Source organism: Antechinus flavipes, chromosome 5 (assembly GCF_016432865.1).
Source record: "Antechinus flavipes isolate AdamAnt ecotype Samford, QLD, Australia chromosome 5, AdamAnt_v2, whole genome shotgun sequence".
NCBI classification, from domain to species: Eukaryota; Metazoa; Chordata; class Mammalia; order Dasyuromorphia; family Dasyuridae; genus Antechinus; species Antechinus flavipes.
The window spans coordinates 224724188-224745099 of record NC_067402.1 but is presented as its reverse complement, the minus strand read 5'-3'; the positions used below and the strand labels follow the sequence as shown (position 1 = coordinate 224745099).

At 37.2% G+C, this 20912-nt stretch overlaps 1 protein-coding gene across 1 annotated transcript; it reads right to left on the bottom strand.

The window, feature by feature from the left end:
* Positions 1–11137: 11137 nt before the first annotated feature.
* LOC127538710 (keratin, type II cytoskeletal 1-like) lies at positions 11138–20893 on the bottom strand. Its single transcript, XM_051962461.1, has 9 exons — positions 20384–20893; positions 17643–17857; positions 16712–16772; positions 15517–15612; positions 15148–15312; positions 14587–14712; positions 12627–12847; positions 11889–11923; positions 11138–11403 (listed from the first exon to the last, which is right to left on the bottom strand). The coding sequence occupies exons 1-9, from the start codon at positions 20891–20893 to the stop codon at positions 11138–11140; spliced, it is 1695 nt and encodes a 564-aa protein (XP_051818421.1).
* Positions 20894–20912: the final 19 nt, after the last annotated feature.

Here is a 20912-nt window from a genome sequence, read left to right as displayed (position 1 = left end):
CTGAGTTATCTCTAGAAGGATCTGGACTGTGGGATTTTTCTTGGCCTCAACAATTCTTCAACAGGGACTGCTGAGAAGGAATGGGGAGGAGAGAGAGAGACTGACTAGTCTGGAAAAGGTATGAAAAGAGACTCTTAATCTACAATATCATTGATAAGTAATCTGTGGACTAGCTGGCTGGATCAGATGGGCTAGTAGTGCAGGATCCTTGAATGTACCTCTTTAATGTGGTTAGGAAATATAGCTCCAGGCTTGCCTTCCCAAGAACTCCAAAAGCTTTTCTCATGGAGACCATGAGAGGTTAACAAAGACCAGACATACTCTCCAATGACACGATATTAAGGAAAAATATTGTATAATGGGCAGTAGAGAAAAAGTGGGTAAAAACACCAGTCTTGAAGATGGACATACCCCTATATAGATTAGATACTGAATCTTTCCAAGTGTCAGCCAATTCATAAAATGGGAATTATAATAGCACATAACTCATAGAGATGTAGCATACGCACAGTCCTATACAAATTATAGTTAATTCTACAGTGTATCAAGACAGCTTGAAAGCTTTACAAGATTGATTTTAATTTTTAATTAATTTAATTGATTTAATGTTTTAAGGACTTTATTATAAAACATCAACCAGAGAATATGTCTTTAAAGTCAAACTCTTGTATCCTAGCCTTCAAGGTTCGTCATTAACTGTCCACCTCATTCTTTACATTTAAAATTTTTAAATTTTAAGTATCATTTTATTTTTCCAAATACATGTAAAATAATTTTCAACATTCATTTTTGTAAGATGTTGTTTTCCAAAATTTTCTCTCTCCCTCCCTTAGCCCCCATACTTTCTAAGACGTAAGTAATCTGATATAGCTTAAATATGTGCAATTCTTGTAAAAGTATTTCTATATGTCACATTGTGTGAGAAAAATCAGATCAAAATAGAAAGAAAATGATGAGAAAGAGAGAAACAAACAAAAAGGTAAAAATACTATTCTTTGATCCACATTCAGTCTTCATACTTTTTCCTCTGAATGCAGATAGCATTTTCCATCCCAACTCTATTAGAATTGCTTGATTCATCACATTGTGGAGAAGAGCCAAACCCATCACAGTTGATCATCACATAATCTTGTCACTATATACAATATTTTCCTGGCCAGCTCAATTTGCTCAACATCAGTTCATGTAAGTCTTTCCAGGCTTTTCTGAAATCAGCCTATAGTAGACTTTTTCCTCTTCTTTTCTCTCCTTAAGACTGTCTAAACTTAAGGAAATGGTGGAGAAAGTATTAATAATGCAAACTAAACTTGAAAGTGCATCACAGATACATTTCTGAAGATTCACCCACCACATCATCTCCTGACCCCATTCTCCTCCTCCTAAAATCTGCCTGTTAATTATTTATCAGCATACTCTTGCTTCTGGGTCATTTCATTTGTTGCACTGGGTTTAATATACTTGGGTTCAAGTCCTAACTTAAGTGTTTACTAGCCTTGTAGAAATAGCTTAACATCACCATAACTTTAAAAGGGAAGAGGTCAGATCATATTATTTCCAAGGTACCTTCTATCTCTGGTCTTCTGTGATTATATGATTTACCTATAGAGTCAGTTTCTTCTTTTAATTCCTATTTTTTCCTCTGCCACACTGATTGACCTTCTTTCCATTTATTAATCCAGTCCTACTACACAGAGAAGGCACAGTCCTGGGCTATATCTGGGGACAGAGTAGAACTTGATATTGTTGATAAGCAAAGCCTCAAGTACTGAGGGAATGGGGTAGGAAGACATGATTCCAAGAATGGAGTGAGGGTCTCTCTGGATGGGGCTCATCGGAGAAGAGTGTCTAGAGGAAGTCACTTAGCAAAGAGTTTGTAAGGGGGAAAAGGGCAAGGAACATCATTTTAAGTGAGGAGATTGTTTTATTCATGGTCTGGACTTTGCAGGGCAGAAATTAGTAAGTCAACATTATGCAGGTTAGCTTGTTCAGTGAAGATGCTTTGAGAAATGGTGTGTGTGTGTGTGTGTGTGTGTGTGTGTGTGTGTGTGTGTATCTGTCTATCTGTCTTTGTATCTTGCAAGGGAATTATGAATCAACAGTGTTATGTTCATTTTTGGACTTACCTTTTAAGAGAAATCTTTGATAAGTTAGAACATGTATTGTAGAGAGCAAATGGGAAGATAAGGGCAATAGAATCCATGAAATTGTTTGGAAGAATATGGGATGTTTAGTGTAGAAGAATTAATTGGGGAAGAATTTTTCTGATAAGTAGCTTCTAGAATCTGAACAACTCTCATGTGAGAGTTCTCACTTGTCCTTTTTGGCTCCTAAAAACAGGACTAACAGCAGTGAGTAAAAGGTATAAATAGAAAGCTTTCTTCTTTAAATGAGGTAAAACTTCTTAATAGTGGTATGCAAAAAGTGAAATAAGCTGCTTCAGTAGGTGGTGAGTACCCCATCACTGATAGTGATAATTATGGAGATAGAAATGACAAGATTTGGCAATCAATTGTATATGTTGATTGAACAATTTAAGATTCACAGATGGCATCCAGCTTGCAAAAATGAATAAATAGGATAGTGGAATCCTTGAAATAATAGGGATGTTTGACAGAGAAGTGGTTCTTGGAGGAAAATTAGTCCATTTCAGACACGTTAAGTTTGATATGTATCAAGGGTTTGAAATTTCTAATAAGTGGTAAATAATGTGGGATTGGACCTCAAGAGAGACACTATATAGTTCTGGGATTCATCTGAATAGAGAGGAATATTGAAATCTTAGGAGCTGATATGCTCATCAAAATGAAAAATATAGAAAGAAAAGAGAAAAGGACCCAGGACATCGCCTTGGGACATACTCACAATTAATGGGGATGATATAGATGATGAATCAGCGAGAAGGAACATTTTCTAAGGAGAATTAGGAGAGAATTCAGTGTCTCCACACACTGAATGGACATAGTATCTTTGAAGAAAGGTGATAAGAACCATTACATCTAAAATTGAGCATATAAAATATCTGTGAGTAAACCTTTTGAAACAGGAACAGAAACTACATGAACTCAAATATAAAGCACTCTTTATACAAATAAAGTCATATTTTTATAATTGAAAAATATTTATTATTTATTGTTCATGGATTATAAAATGAAAATGACAATTTTTCCTAACTAATCTATTTAGTCAATGCTATCTCAATTAAATTATTAAAATATTATTTTATTGAATTAGAAAAATAATTTAAAATTCATTTGAAAGAACAAAAGGTCAAGAATTTCAAAGAAACCAAGGGGGGAAAGGTAAAGATAGTATGTTCTTACATATATGTATATGTGTATATGTGTGTGTATACACACATATCTGTATATATACACACATGTTTTATATATATATACACACACACACACACACATTCACATTTAATTGTAGCTTTCTCAAAGTTAATTAGAAGGAAAGCAGAAAATTGGAAGGAAAACTTTCATAGATAATCTCTCAGATAGAAGATGATTATGATGGAATATTGCTGTTATATAAGAAATGATGAGCTGGTAGATTTAAAAAAACATGGAAAGACTTGAATCTATGAAGGAAGATATTATCCATCTATAGAAAAAGAAGTGATAAATAGAAATATGCATAATATAGTCTTACATATATGTATATGTGTGTATGCATATGTATATATATGTGAATGTTTATAGATAGCTATGTGTGTGTGTATTCTTATTTAATTATAGCCTTCTCTGGGGTGGAAAGTGAAGGAAGAAATGAAAATAGAATTTAAAAATACAGAGAAGAGAACAAAAGACAACCTAGAAAGAAAAAAGAAAAGCTTAGTAGTTGTATAGATAATATATAAATCTATTGTAGTTTAAATAAATATAAATAGTTGTATAGAAAAACTATTTCATATGTTTTCATGAAATGCAGCTTTGTTGTATCATATTGAATCCTCTCATATATCCTAATATGTACACAGAAATTTCTCTTTTTTCCTCTTCTCACTTCATTTATAAGTTTAAAACTAAAAAAAATTTTTAACTAAATTTAAAAATGTAAATAGTATTAACAAGCATGTACAAAGAATCTCCACACTGTTTAAACCAATACTTTTCTTATCTTTTAGAAGCTTTTATAAGAGAAAAAATATATCCAATACTCATCATTAGTATCTTTTAATTAAAATAGATCTACTTGAATACTCTATTAGATGATAGTTGTTAGACTACTCTGTTATTCTATGAGTTTTGAAAGTAATAAAACTTTAACATTGAAATTTAAATGGGGTCAAGGAAGATGAAAATTGAAAAAAAAGATCATTAGATTTGGCAATTAGGTAATTTTGGAGAGAGTAATTTCAATTGAATTTTGAGATCAGAAGCCAGATTTCAAGAGCTAAGGAAATGGGAGAAGAGTGGATGGTTTCTTTAGAATAATTGATAATAGTGTTGGTGCTATCTAATGAAGGTTATTTTGCTATAGAAGATTTAGGCATATCTGTAGACAATAGAGAATGAACCAGTAGGATGAAGATAGATTAAGAATTAAAGAGCAAGATGGGATGATAGTGGGGGCAGCCTAATTGAGAGAATGGAGGAATTAGAATCAAGGATACACACAGTATTGGCTTTGGTGAGGAAAGTAAAGAAGAGAAGGGTGTGTTAAAAGATTTAGAATTGAGGAGGAAGAGTTGTTAGGAGAGGAGCAGGAAAGAAGAGGAATTTTCATTAGCTACCTTTAATTTTTTTCAGTAAAGTATAACACAACAGCCTCAGTTTGAGGAGAAAGAAATATGGTCAGATGTTTTAAGGAGAGAAGGAAGTGTTAAAATAAGAATTGTATAAGGAGAGAAAATCAAATAGGTAAAGGAGTGATGGACTTGCTGCAATGAGAGTCCAGGTAAGATTACACAATATAAATTTGTGGTTTAACCATGCAGCACAATTTGGAAACTTTCTCTAGCTGGAATCAGTAGCAGATCAAGTGGATGATAGATGTGATTCAGGGTGAGGTTGGAAAGATGTGGGCAACAAAAGGACAAAGAAACAGGGAATTTATAGTTCAGTCAATCAATAAGCATTTATTTATACCTACTATGTGTCAAGCAGCTAGGTGACATGATAGAATGCTGAATTTGAAACCAGGAATAACTGAGCTCAAATCCAACTTCAGACTCTAGCTGTGTGATCCTGGGAAAAAATCATTTAACCCTGTCTCCCTCAGTATCCCTATCTGTAAAAAGGAAATAGCAAACTGCTCCAGTATCTTTGCCAAGAAAAAGCTCTTAAAAAAAAAAAGAGTCACAAAAAGTCAAACATGTTTGAAAAAAGAGACCTAGAACAACATGTCAAGCATTATGCTATGTAGATATAAAGAAAAGTAAAAGACTGCCCTTGAGGTGCCCTACATAGTTGAGAAGCTCCCAATCTAAAAGACAATACACAAACAAACTACTTCAAGATAAATTAGAAATAATACATAGAGCAAAAGTACTAGAATTAAAAGTGATTGCAAAAGGCTTTTTGTAGAAGGTGAACTTTTAGCTAGGTCTTGAAGAATTCCAAATTAGCCAAAATGCAGAGATAAGGAGGAGGAGATTCTATATATAAAGTCATTAAAAACATCTGAAGTCAAGAAATGGCATGTCTTGTTCCAGGAACAAAAAGAATATAAAGTTACCAGATCATAGAATACTTAGTGGGGTGTGAGGTCTAAGAAAAGTAGAAGGCTAAAAAGAGGCAGGGTTTTCAACACCAAATCAAAAACTTTATATTTGATCCTGAAGATGATGGAGACAGAGTTTATTTAGCAGGGGTGTAACATGGCCAGACCTGCATTTTAGTAATATCTCTGACTGCTGAGTGAAGAATGGACTAAATTAAGGAAAGGATTGTGGTTGGGGGAGTAATTAGCTGGCTATTGAAATAGCCTAGGATATGAGGAAATAAGAGTCTACTCTAAGGTAGTGGCAATGCCAGAAAACAGAAGGAAAGATATCTGAGAGATATTACAAAAATAAAATCAACACGCCTTGACAATAGATTGAACATGAAGAATGAGACTAGGGAGTCAAGGATGATAACTGGGTAGTAAGCTTAGGGAACTGAAAGGAGAGTGAAAACACATAGGGAAGTTGGGATGGGTGAAGGTTTTGGAGGGAAAGACTGAACTCACTTTTCAGTTCACTTTAAGTTTAAGATGTCTATCTTAAGATTAAGCAGCTTGGAGTGTCTAATAAGAAATGGGTGGTATGATATTGAAGGTCAGCAGAGAGGTTAGTGCTGGATATGTCGATTTTTAGAATCACTAACATAGAGATCATAATAAAATCCTTGGGAACTCATAAAATTATCAAATAAAATAGAATGGAGAAGAAAGGAGGGACCAGAACAGAGCTATGTAGGATACCCATAGAAAGTGGTCATAACGTAGATGAAGATTCAGTCAGATAGACAGGGAGAAGGAAAACCATTTTTATACAAGAAAGGAAAGGGCATCAAAAAGAATAAGATGCTGAATTGTGTCAAAGACTTGATTTGGTTCTTTTCTTTCAATCTTGAAGAGGACCAAAATGACATCACTTTGTTGGTCAAGGTATGGTGTGTCTGACTGTGGCTGATCAGACCAACGTGAGCTTGGAAGACTCTATTGCTGATTAGATACAGATAGTCCACATGAATATATTTCTAAATTTGCACATTTCATGCTTCTTTTGAGCTACTAAAATTCTCCTTTGCTCATACAGCACAGTGCTTTCTTTGATGCAGGCATGCCATACTGAAAGGTCCTTTGCCAGTGTCTCCTATGACATGCAATCAATTTCAGAGTTCTTCAGAGAGATCTTAAGAGAGTCCTTGTATCACTTCTTCTGGCCTTCTGTAGCCTTATTGAAGACTACAGAGAAAATGAGAACAATAAGGATTAAGAAAAAGTTCTTTGACTTTGCAATTAAGAGTTCATTAGTAACTTTGTAGAGAGCAGATTCGGTTGAATGAAAAACCAGCCTGTAGAGCATTGACAAGAAAGTGATAGGAGAGGAAATAGCTCTATTATAACCTCCTAAAGGAGTTTAGGGTTGAGATCAGGAAGGGAGGAAAGTGCACAATTTTTGAATGATGAAATTGAAACTATTTCTACTCATATAAAAAGGTGTTCCAAATCATTATTGATCAGAGGAATGCAAATTAAGACAACTCTGAGATACCACTGCACACCTGGCAGATTGCCTAAGATGACAGGAAAAGATAATGACGAATGTTGGAGGGGATATGGGGAAACTGGGGCACTGATGCATTGTCGGTAGAGTTGTGAATGAATCCAACCATTCTGGAGAGCAGTTTGGAACTATGCTCAAAAAGTTATCAACTGTGCATACCCTTTGATCCAGCAGTGTTTCTACAGGGTTTATACCCCAAAGAAATATTAAAGAAGGGAAAGGGATCCACATGTGCAAAAATGTTTGTGGCAGCCCTTTTTGTAATGTCTAGAAACTGAAAATTGAAGGGATGCCCATCAATTGGAGAATGGCTGAGTTGTAAATTGTGGTATATGAATGTTATGGAATATTATTCTGTAAGAAATGACCAACAGGAAGAATACAGAGAGACTTGGAGAGACTTACATGAACCAATGCTAAGTGAAATGAGCAGAACCAGGAGATCATTGTACACTTCAACAATAATACTATATGAGGATCAATTCTGATGAAAGTAGCTATCCTCAACAATGAGAGGATCCAAATCAGTTCCAATTGATCAATAATGAATAGAACCAGCTACACCCAGTAAAAGGACACTGGGAAATTAATGTAGACCACAACATAGCATTTATACTCTTTCTGTTATTGTTTGCTTGCATTTTTGTTTTTCTTCCCAGGTTATTTTTACCTTCTTTCTAAATCCAATTTTTCTTGTGTAATACATATATTGTATTTAACATATACTTTAACATATTTAACATGTCTGGGACTATCTGCCTAGGGGAGGGAGTAGAGGGAAGGAGGGGAAAAGTTGGAAGAGAAGTTTCTGCAAGGTCAGTGTTGAAAAATTTACCCATGCATATGTTCTGTCAATAAAAAGTTACAATAAAAAATTTTTTAATTTTAAAATTTAAAAAAAGAACCAATTACAGAATGTTCATTTGTGTTCCACAGTCTCTCTGAATATTCCCATTTCACATCATCATGAATTCTGAAAACAGACATTCCAGTCACTCTACATAAGGAAATACCATTAGAGGTGCTCTTCATATGTAGTACACCTCCATTACACAGTGCCAACCACTGTTCCTTTTGATTTTTATCTTTGTATTTCTAATAAGCTAAAGATACTTACTAGTATTACTTTAGAATTACAGATACTATAATATGATAGTATAGTATCACAATTAGATAACTAAGTATTGCAGTGGATAAAATCTTCCTGAGTTCAAATTTGCCTCCAAATTACATAAATTGATGCTAAGTAAAATGAGTAGAAACAAGAATACATTGTACACAGCAACAACAAGATTATACAATGATCAATTCAGTTGGATGTGGTTCTTTTCAGCAGCAAGGTGATTCAGGCTAGTTCCAATGGTCTAGTGATGGAGAGAGCCATCTGCACCCAGAGAGAGGATTGTGTGGATCACAATGTAATATTTTCCTTTTTGTTGTTGCTGTTGTTGTTTGCTTGCATTTTGTTTTCTTAATTTTTTTTTCCTTTTTGATCTTATTTTTCTTGTGCAATGTGATAATTATGGAAACATGTACAGAAGAATTACACATGCTTACATGGATTCCTTGCTGTCTAGGGGAGGGAATGGGGAAAAGGGATGAATCAGGTTTTGCAAGGGTAAATGTTGAAGACTAACAATGCATGTGTTTTGAAAATAAAAAAGCTTTATTTAAAATTAGCCTCAAGCACTTACTAGCTGTGTGACTTGCCTCACCCTGCTTGCCTCTATTTCCTCATTTGTAAAATGATCTAGAGAAATAGCAAACCACTCCAGCATCTCCACCAAGGAAACACCCAAAAGAAGAATCAAGACTTAAAAGGACTCAAAAATAACAACATAGTATCATCATAGATATCCTAATTTACTAGAGATACAAAGATAAAAATTAAAGATTACTAGAGATCACAAAGTTTACTAGAGATTTTAAAGATGCAAATTAAAGTGCTTGCCCTCAAGAAATACTATATAATGTTTATAGTTTGCATATATATGTACACAATGTTCCTGGAATACGCAATTGAATTGGACAATAATTGAAAACTATATTTCTAGCAACAATTCAGCAACAAATCAATCATAAAAATGACAACCCCATGGGTCATAAAGTTATATAATCTTTAAATATAGTTAATTAAAAGTTATTATAAGAGTGGGATATTAGAAAGTAGCCCAGTGTGGTATGACAACATGAAATGGAGTGACTCAAGAAGGCTGAATTTGAGGGCTTCTCTCAGTGTGTCCTCAAGCAGGTCACTTGTTCCCTCTATTTCTTTCTCTTTAAAATAGAGGCTTTGTACCAAGTGATTTTCTGAGGTCCCTTTTAGCCCTAAAATTTTATTATCTTCTGATACTTCCCAGTCTACTTTACTAAAGTAAAGTCTACTGTATCTTGAAAATTTTCAGGACATGAGATAAATCCATATTCATGGTATCTATACCAAAAACAAACAAACAAAAAGAAAACCCAAAGTACAAAGACAAAGAGGATTCTGGGAAGAAGGAATAGGTTTTAAAAAAATTCTCAGGATTTCCACCAGCAAAGCTAACCAGAAATGATTGACATCGCCTAGGAGGTATGTACTTGGAGTTGGGAAACCTGGTTGTGAGATTTGTTAGATATGTAACTTTGGGCAAGTCACATGACCTATTTAAGACTCAAGTTTTCTACTCTAAAATGGGGGAAATGCTTCATGCTCCATCTACTTCACAGAGTTGTTGCGAGGAAGGTATCTTGAAATCAGCATGCATTCTATAAATGAGTTTTTTCCTCTAATTACCATAATGTCCTTTGTTAATGAATAAGGAAGAGATAACTCTTCCCATCTTGGTCAGAAGAGGGGATAGAGTGGGGCATATGATTAGGGAAGACTGTAGTCCTTTTTTCTGATACCCATGACCAATATTTAGACACAACATGTGCATTGTTTTAATGAAGTTTATTAATAAGATAGGGAAACGGGAGAGGGGAGCATCCAAGGCTTTAAAAAAAAAGGCATAAAAGCATAGACAACAAGATATTATCCACAAATAGTATCAGCCTCAGCTTAATTCTTACACTTAACCTAACCCATTTACTCAGAAGGAATATTTATCCTCAAACAAGATTAGATAGCTATCAGGGGCCTACTGTTGTGCTGGACACTTCATTTGGTGGCGATTATACCTTGGATCCTTTTCATGGGGTTCTAATTATATCTTCCAAGAATACTACTATGTCCAAAAAATAATAATAATAATAAAATAATCAAGGAAAAACATACTCTCCTGGGTCTCTGGGAATGGCAAATGTGGGTGGTCAGGTAGTCTCAATAATTTATGCTTTTTGTAGAAAAATCTTGAATTCTGGATAGAAATCACCATGCTCTTTAATGTAGTCCTAGATTTTTTATCTGTTCTCCATTGTTTGAGATGTTTTCAGAGATGGAAAATCTGCCTGAGCAGTAAAAAATACTACTCTCAAAAATAATAATAACAATATCATACAATGCACACCTCAATACACATAATTTTGGGGGAGAATCCATTACTATGGATTATATCCCCTCCACTGGGGCAGATACTTAAGGACTGACCCGACTCATAATTGTGACCCTTATTTAGAACCAGGGATGGTAGAAAAGAAGGTGAGAACAGACTTCTTGCAAGTCTGATAGGGAAGGGGGGAGGGGAGGAAAGAAAGGAAAAGGAAAATAATAGGAGGGTCCAAGTAGGAAGGGAGATAAAAGATGAACAAAAAAACACTAAACATGGATCCTCCTCCTGCCTTCCCAATTTCATTGAGAAGGCTGAATAGACAAAGGAGAGCTGCTTTTGATTCAAGAGACTTCCATCTCACATAAGATGAGGAAGGATCAAAGGTCAGAAAAAGGGAAATCACATGTAAGCAACCTTGAGGAGACCAAAAATCTAAGCCAGGAGTTTAGAACTTCACTCGGGAATAGGAGCCCTCCTGACTTCCCTGCCCTGAGCTGTAACCCTGGTTCTTCCTAGAACTAGATTCTTGGGTTCCAGATCCAGAGCTGACCCCTGAAGATCCAGAAGTAGCACGTGTAGAGCCAGATATGGTTCCAGAGCTATTTTCAACTCCTGAGCTGTATCTGTTGCTTCCTTCTCCAGAGCTCTTGCTCCCTTGACCAAGACTCGTTGATGCTGCACCAGTGGATGAGACACTGCTTGTAACCACAGCTATAAGGAGACAGAGAAGAAGTTGAAGACCCTGGAGAATCCCATATATCAACCATCTATCCAACATTCAAGATCAAGAAGCATCTTTCTCAAAAGTAAATTAGTCTTGCTTCCCTTCCCCTCTTGTGTGTGTGCATCTCTTTCTCTCTATCTGTCTCTCTGTGTGTCTCTGAATCTGTGTATGTGTCTGTCTGTCTTCTGTAGGTATGTATGTCTCTCCTTCCCTCCCTCTCTCTCTCTCTCCTAACCAGGGCTCATGACTAAATCCCAGCCATTTATTTTAAAACATCTCTCATACTTCATCTCTCATATTTCACCATCACCTCCCATCTTGCCTGTGCCCCATGTGCCCTCCTCCCCCTTGATCTTCCTCAGTACCATATCTTTCTTTGCATTCAAAGATACAGGGAGCTCACATCCCACACAGAGAAGAGGGTAAGGAGCTCAACAAAATCCCTTCCCTACCCCCAAAACAGATTACTTACAGTAGCTCACAGAACTGGACACATCTCCAGAGAGCCTGTGAGAAGAGAAAGAGTACAATCAGTTCTTCTAAGTGAGGCTTGAAAAAGAATTCAGCTTTGGGTAATACCTGCTTTATTAATTTCAATATGATTCCAAGCTAGAGTGATGAGTTACAAAGACAGCATCCTCAACCATAACTTCTCTGTTGCTGCTTCCCAGATACTTTCTGCTCATCCCCCACAATCATCCTGTCCTCCAGTACTAATTTGTCTTTCCTGAAGTAATTAGATCACCTACTAGTGACTAGCCTCAGGGCATCATTTGGAAGGCAAAAATGTTAACACATGAACTCATTGAATAGCATAGATTTACTTCTTTATTGATGGGGAGCTAAGCACTTAATGAGTGATATAACCAGTTAAAACAGGAAGCTATCCAGATTGCTAATTATATGCACTTATTAGCCATGATAGTTACTCTCTCTCCTGCTCAATTGAATTTGTGTTAATTACTTCTTAAATCATTTTCACATAATGAATTACAAAGTTGATTTGAATGCATTATTTTAAGCTACTTGTTCCATTGACTTTCAAGTTGTTTCTACCAAGGGGCCATATTTACAGGATAAGATACTAACCAGGTTATGACTGAACTAGATGACTTCTGAGTTGCTTTTTAGCTCTGAATTCTAGAGTCCCATGATCCCATTCTGCCCAAGGTAAGAGCAGTCTGTATGATGCATTTCTTGCTGAGCTCACCTGCTCTCTTCTCCTTCCAGCAACTTTCTGTAGGTAGCAATCTCCACATCCAAGGACAACTTGACATTCAGCAGTTCCTGGTAGTCCCGAAGAAGCCTAGTGAACTCTTCTTTGGCCTGCTGCAGGGCATCTTCTAGTTGGACCAGCTTGTCCTGGGCATCTTTGACAGTTTTCTCACCCTTCTGCTCAGCCTCCAGGATGGCCTGCTCCACTGAGGAATTCTGTAGAGGATAAAATGAAGTGAGTCAATGAACTCTATTCCATGTTGGTACCAAGAAATAGGATCATAGCATTGAGAGCTTGTAAGGGTCTTGTCTATCTATTCCTACCTTCTTCTTTGATAGATAAGGAAAATGAGGTCCATCACATTAAGTGGCTGACCCAGTGCCCAAAAGGTATTTAATAGCAGAGCTGAGATTTGGACATAGATCTTTTAAGATAGCTAGAGGATATGGATTAGGTGGCACAGTGGATAGAGTACAAGATTTGGAATCAGGAAGACTCATCTTCATGAGTTCAAATCCAATCTCAGACACATACTAATTGTGTAATCCTGGACAAGTCACTTAATCCAGTTTGCCTTAGTTTCCTAATTTATAAAATGACTTGGAGAAAGAAATGGCAAGCAACCCCAGTATCTTTGCAAAGAAATGGGATCATGAAGAATCAGACACAAGTAAAATGACTAAACAACAGCAAAAGGGAACACGATAGATGATAGATTTTTAATCTGGATTTTTAATCAGGAAGACCTGAATTCATCTGCTACTTCTGATGTCCTCTATGTCACCTTAAGCAACCTATTTAATCTTCCTCAGCTTCAGTTCCCTCATTTGTAGAATAAGGGTTATAGTAAAGATCAAATGAGAAAAACCATTATGTAAACCTTAAAGTACTATATAAATATTAATTGATATTATTATTGTTATTATTCTCTCTATATCTAGATTTTTATCTACTACCCTTTATTGTTTCCCCTTTATATGATCTTCCAGTAGGGATCATTCACCTAGTCAATGGAATATAAACAATAAATGTGAATCAAGCAGGAGTTCAGGCATGTCAACACTAATTTTAATAGCTGTTAAAATTAGCAGCCATATTCATTAACAGTAATACCCAATGACATTTAAACAAAGCCCTAAGGTTCATATGGCACTTTCCTCACTGCCCTGTGATGTGGGTTGTTCAAGATTCTTTTTTCCCATTGTGCAGATGAAGAAGCTGCGGCAAAGAGAGGTTAAATGACTTGTTCATCTAGTTTATAGATATCAAAGCATCTAGAAGAGACTTGATTTCTAGTCTTGTTTCTCACATTGATTAGATATATAACCAAAGACATGCCATTGAGTTTTTTCTGGACCTCAGCCTCTCATCTGGAAAATTTAAAACTTAGGTCAGGTGATTTTTAAGATCACTAAACTGCTGCTGCCTCGGTTTCCTCAACTGCAAAAGGGGGATAATAATAGGGTTGTTGGGAGGAGCAAATGAGAAAACATTTGTAAAGCCCTTAGAATAGCGTCTGGCACATAATAGGTACTTAATAAACACTTGATTTCTTCTTTCCTATTTCTCCCCATTCCCCCCCCCCAAAAAAATCCTTTTTTCCTTCTTTTTTTTTCTTTCCTTCCTTTCCTCTTTTTTCTATTATTCTATTAGTCTCTCACTTCTACTATGTTTTTTTCCCCCTCACACCACACAATCTTTTCATTGTGATTAATTCTCATGACTCATTCACATCTTCTTTACTGGGCTCATATCACAAATTTCCCAAGGGCAAAGATTAAGGCACCTCTTTATTCTGGAGTTCTTTTAGAACTTCCCCCAGTCCTTTTCTCACCCTTCATGCTCAGCATTGATACAAAGCTTTGCACATAGATTCAGAAGGTGTTCATCCACTGACCTAAAAATGATAGGCATGAGAGATTTTGATGACAAAAATTCAAACCATAGCCCCTACCTGTTTCTTGACCCGGTCGATTTCTGCACGCAGTCTCTGAATAGTTCGGTTCAACTCGCTGATCTCAGTCTTCAATACCTTAACATCTTCACCATGTTTTCCTGCAGTGATCTGAAGCTCTTGGTACTAGATTTAAAGGGAAAGACCAGAGTCAAAAACAAGTGGAAGGAGATTGTCCAGATGATTTGTGGCTTTCTCAGATAGCCAGTTTACCTCTTTTTTCACTTCTACAATAGAGTGCCCAAGACTATCCACCCTAAAACACAAACTGAAGCTGGCCAAGTCAGAATCACTGACCAAAAGAGATAATTCAATCAATAGAGAATGGAGAATCAGTTTGTTACATTTGATTTAAGGTTGATAAAGATACCCTTGTGCGCTCTTGAGGATCTAGCCTTCCAAATGAAACAACCTCCCCAAAGCTGTTTGAGCAAAGTTAAGGATGCTGGGATCTACTAGACAAAGTTTCCAATCACTCTTTCCCAGAAAGGGATAAAACAAATACTCCTTCCTCTACAAACCATATTGTGCTTTGGATGTGTACCTGCTTCCCTTTCTCACCTTAACCTGGTACAAGGTATCAGCTTCCGTCTTACTCTTCTGAGCAATATCTTCATATTGAGCTTGGATCTCTTCAAGTATGCTGTCCAGGTTCAGGGTACGATTGTTATCCATAGAAAGGACCACATTGGTGTCACTGACCGTTTTATGCATTTGGGCCAATTCCTATAAGAGAGTTTGAATTCATTTTAGGTAGCTACTGAGATCACCTTTAACATTTCTTTCTCCTGAGTTGACAGAACTATCTCTCCCCTCTCTCCACTCACAAATTTAGTGAACACAGAAGTGTTTCTTTCCTGAGAGCTTTTTTCTAAGGGCCCACAGGCCTCTTGTGATGGTTAAATTGAAGGAGGTAACCCCTAAACTTACTGTCTCATACAGAACTGTGAAGAATTCAATTTCTTGCTGTAGGGTGTCCACTTTAGTGCTGAGGTCAACTTTAATTGTGTAGGCAGCATCCACATCCTAAAATAAAGCAGAGGAAAAAAGTATATCAAAATGAAGGAAGGACTCTTGGATGCCTGAATGTCTCTGGAATATGTTTTGAGTACAAGTCTGGGGAAAAAAACAAAATAAAAAACAGGATACAATTTAGGATTTAAAAGGCCTAACTTCAAATCCCGTACTCCATAAGTAAAATGAAAGAGAAACTAGATGACCTCAGAAATCCCTTCCAGCTCTGACACTGATTCTGTAAGAAGTAGCCAGGTTCCTCATCTCACTCCATTATTTAACTTCTTCCTTTTCCCCAACTGCTGCTGAACTGTTTTCTGCCTTAGCTTATTGTCAGCCTCAAACTAAATACTTAGTCTCTTTCTGGATAGGAAGAAATAATTAATAAGAAACAAAAGCACTAAACCATTGTTTAATTCAGTCATTTTAGACTCTTCATGACCACATTTGGAGTTTTGTTTTTGTGTTTTTTTGCAAAGATACTGGAGTGATTTGCCATTTCTTTCTCCACATCATTTTAGAGATGAGGAAACTCAGGCAAACAGGTTTAAGTGACTGCCCAGGGTCACATAGCTACTACATGGCTGAGACTATATTTGAACACAGGAAGATCAGTGTTTCTGACTTCTATGCCCAACACTATCCATTTATCACCTAGCTGCCCTCTTACTAAAAAAAAAAATTGTGCATAAACTATGTTCTGGTTTAAAAGATCTTCCCTCCCTATACTAGCAGGATGTACTGTAATGAAGCAAAAGTCACCAGTTGTCAAGAATTTAAGCAAAGAAGATAAAGAGTAATCATAGCCAACAGTATGCAATGCTGTTCTCCCAACAATCTTATACCAACAGAAAGTTGCATTTGCAGGATTTAATGACAATAAATTTCAATGCAGAAACCCTAGAACTAATTACATTTGCCTTATCATTAGTATGATTATTATAGACTTCACTGAGCTCTGTATCACACAGGTCTGAGAACTAGACTAAAAAGTAGAATTATTCACAAATGGAAAATTAAGGTCCAGTAAATAAGGAAACTATAATTTCTCAAGATCATGGAAATGGAGCTTGTTTCCTTTTCTATTAGTGGAAAATTCAGCTATATTTACCTTTTTAAGCACCACAAAATCATTCTCAGCATTTGTACGAGCGTTGATTTCTGTTTCATACCTGGTAAAATTGAGAAAATGATAAGTGACTGCCATGAGACCTGATGATCAGTTCTATAGGATTATTGTTACTAGGAATGTCCCAATTACTAAATTCCTCCATGTTTAGATGATCTTAGTCTCCGCAACAGATCTGGGGTCTGAGAATTTGGTAGCTGTAGATAGATAGATAGATAGGTAGATAGATGGATGGATAGATAGATAAATGGATGGATGGATAGATAGGTAGATAGATGGATGGATGGATAGATAGATGGATAGATAGATGGATAGATGGATAGATAGATAGAATAGATAGGTAGGCAGAGAGACAAATAGACAGACAGAGGATATAGATAATTATATTTCAATAGAATTCATTTTCTTTGAAATTCTGTACATTTGAAAATATTATTCTGAAAGGAAACATAGGCTTCTCCAGATAGCCAAAAGGATCCAAGACATATAAATGCTTAATCTTGAGCCTTAAAACATTTCCTAAGCTACCTAGTCCAACTCTCTCCCTTTATAGACAAAGAAGCCAAGCCTCAGAATGACTTAGTGACTTGCCCAACTTCGCATGGTAGTAAGTGTCCAGAGAGGCAAGATTTGAACCCAGGAACTCTGACATCAAAAACAAGGTACTTTCCACTGTACCAGCCTGGCTGCCCTAGTAATACAGGAAAACTTTTATTATAGTCACTATAGGAAAATGTTTTTTCTTTCCTGTATCAGAGCAATAGGACTAGCTGTTTGATGGGCAGCAATCCATAGAAACCAACCATGCGCTCCCTTGTAGAGCCCAAGCATGTGGGAGAATTTGGGGGAGAAGAGGGTGTTTTTAAGTCTCCCTCCCACAGATGGTGAAGCTTCCCCCAGGGGTTCCACTTACTTCTTCTTGAAGTCTTCCACTGAGTCCTGCGTGGCCTTCAGCTCCACATCCTGCTGGCTTCTCTGGGACTTGAGATTGTCCACCTGGTTCCGCAGGTTGCTGAGGTAGGCTTCAAAGAAGGAGTCCAGGTTGGTTGTGCGGGTGCTGATATTCAGCTGCTGGAGCAGGTCCCATTTGGTCTTCAATACCTGGTTCTGCTGCTCCAGGAACCGCACCTGAAATCAGAAAACCCTCCATTCTGTAGCCAGCAGATACTGCCTCAGAGCAGAGGACACTGGAACCTACAAAGGACCCTTCTCAGAATCGCAACATCCTAGGCTGTCTGGATACCACCAAATCTATCCCTCCTTGTTAAACAAATAGGGAAACTAAGATGCAGAAAGAAAAAGGCATTTCTCAAAGAATACTGCAATTTGGGGGCAGCTGTCAATGGCATATGCCATCTCCTATAAAGAGCTATGTAGGAACCCTCCTCCATTCTCTTCTGCCCTTAATTATTTAGCTAATACTATGTCCTTTCACATATATTTGCATGTTAATTTATAAGTGTTCTTAAGTCATTTGATAAATGCATGTTTCATATCCCTGATTCAAAGTCCTTGAGTGCAGGAACCCTCTCTTTTTTGTTTTTTTGGTTTCTCTCTATTGTTCAAGGCTCTTCCCACAATAGGCATGCAACAGAAATAGATGATCCCTCTATTGTTTTTTCTCATCCTTTAACTTCTTTAAGGCAGCATTTTCTTTAAGGCTGTTATATGACATTCCTTTGGTGCTTGAAAAATGACTTTCCTTGAAAAGTCATGCACAACAGGAGCCCTCCTGACTTGCACAACTCACCGCTCCCTCCCCATTCAAGAGGCCCTTTTAGTATAACAGCCACAGAACTAAAATGTTCCCCAGCACTAATAGCATGGGAATTTCCCAACTAGCCTTACCCTTTTTAAATTACTCCTCTAATGTATCATCTTAGGATAGAGGGAACGTAGGTTTCCTGAAGCTGGGAAGACTGCTTGTGGGCATTAAAAGAAAGACTATGACTTAAACTTTATGACTTTTATGATCTCCAAGGTCTCTTGCACTGCTGAGAGTATAATACAATTTTTCTGCTCCAAAAGAGAACAAGCTCTGGTCCATCCATACCAGCAAGCTGGAAAGACTCTGAGGGCAAGTTGTCTGTCCTTCCTTCTTTCCTTCCTTCCTTTCTTCCTTCCTTTCTTCCTTTCTTTTTTCCTTTCTTCCTTCTTTCTTTCCTTTCTTCCTACCTTCCTTCTTTCCTTCCTACCTTCCTTCTTTCCTTCCTACCTTTCTTCTTTCCTTCCTACCTTTCTTCTTTCCTTCCTTCCTTCCTTCCTTCCTTCCTTCCTTCTTTGCTTGCTTGCTTCCCTCTTTCTTTTTTCCTTCCTTTCTTCTTTCCTCCCTTCTTTCCTTCTTTCCTTTCCTCCTTTCCTTCCTTTTTTATTTTTTCTTTCTTCTGCTTTTTCCTTCTCTATTTCCTCTCTTCCTCCTTTCCTCTTTCTTTCCTTTCCTCTTCCTTCCCTTCTTTATTTCCTTTCTTCTTTCCATTCTAATATCTAAGCCAGGCTGAAAGTATAACAGCTACTCACAACCCAATCTGACTACTGATAAGCACCAATCTTCACCCTACTACATTTTTCCTCCCCCTACAGCCATATTTATATAGGATTTAGTGAAGACATAAAATCAACTTAATCCCTACAGCTCAGAACACCAGGGCTCAAAACATCCACCAGCCTCAGCCTCTCCCTATAGCAGGGATTACAGTTATACATCATCATTGCCCATATTACCCAATCTAAAATTTCACTGACTAAGATTAGGAAAACACAAAGACCAGGAAAAGGCCAAAGAAGTAAAGGCTTCTGTGATAGCTTGGTATAGGTGAAAGAGCCTTGAACTTAGAATCAAGAGATTTGGGTTCATACTTTGTTCTTAATTAGGTGACCATAGACAGATGTTGTAAACCTCAAGATGCTATGTGGATATGAATAAATTGGATTTAAGCCTTTTAGGTCCACTTAAAGACAAACTTCCCAATCAAACAGAAAGTTCCATTTTTTACATCTGAAGTCAGATATTTTTAGACTCAGGGACATTGGTCAGCCTGGCTAATAGAATTTAAAGTCAATTCACCATCTCACCTCCAATAGCCTAACTTGCCCAATTGCTCTTCTTTACTTTTTACTGTCATCACTACCTTTTATTACAATTCCCTGGCTTTAAGACCAACATGCCACCAATATGCTTGTAGATGCACCTTACAGATCTAAATTTACATGAAACCCCTTGAGGATCAGAAGATATTCCATTATTCTGGGGTGCTTTTTTATCTCCAAGTAAGCCCACCAGGAACTCTAAAGGATTCTATTGTGAAAAATCTTCATATCTGGTGACATCACTTAGAGAGAAATAAAAGGAGGTTTTAGGGTGAAACTGAAACTGAATTAAGATTCAATATTGGGAAGGTCTTTCTGTCAAAGCTGAGACCTTTCACCCCCAAAGACAAATTATCTTGGAAAATTGTGATGGCCCCTTCATTTTGGAGAATTTTGTGGATAAAGCAAACCTCTATCCTCATACCTGAAAAACCTTAGACAGTTTCCTGTTGAAAGATAGTGAAACAGACTAGATAAATAACCTTTGAACATTTAGAAATTTTCCTTTTTTGTAGATCTTTGAAATAGCTATTTCTGGCTCTCTGAAAGTTAAACCTTGGGACTTACCTTATCAATGAAGGTAGCAAATTGGTTATTGAGGACCTTGAGCTGCTCCCTCTCTTCAGTCTTCACCTGTTGGACCTCAGGGTCTATCTTCACATCCAGAGGCTCCAACAGGCTCTGGTTGGTAACCACTTCATGGATCCCACCGGGGCAGATGTTAGGGCCAAAGGACCCACCGCCTATACCAACTCCTCCCAAACCACCTAGATTAAAGCCTCCCACTCCAAAACTGCCACCACCTAAACGTCCACTTCCAAATCCCCCCACTGTGTAGCCTCCATAGCCCAGGCTTCCTTGGCCTGAGCTGCCACCTGCTACACTGGTAAGGATGCTCTTGTGTCCACCGAGGTTGACAAGGCTCCGGCTGCTGGAACCAACCCCTCTGGCTCCAGAACTGCTTCCAAATTTCAGAACAGAGGTACTACCAGCCACTCTCCTGCTCCTGCCAGGCAAGACAGCAGAGCCACTGCTATAACTTCCACTTTGGGATCTCCAGACAACCTGTCTGCTCATGATGGCTAAAGGAGAGTGA

Coding starts and splice junctions, on each gene's coding strand:
- LOC127538710 (XM_051962461.1), bottom strand. CDS start 20,893: ATGAGCAGACAGGTTGTCTGGAGATCCCAAAGTGGAAGTTATAGCAGT. Junction 15,613..16,711: donor ATTTTGTGGTGCTTAAAAAG/GTAAATATAGCT, acceptor GCTTTATTTTAG/GATGTGGATGCTGCCTACAC. Junction 11,404..11,888: donor GTCCAGTTCTGTGAGCTACT/GTAAGTAATCTG, acceptor GTCTCCTTATAG/CTGTGGTTACAAGCAGTGTC.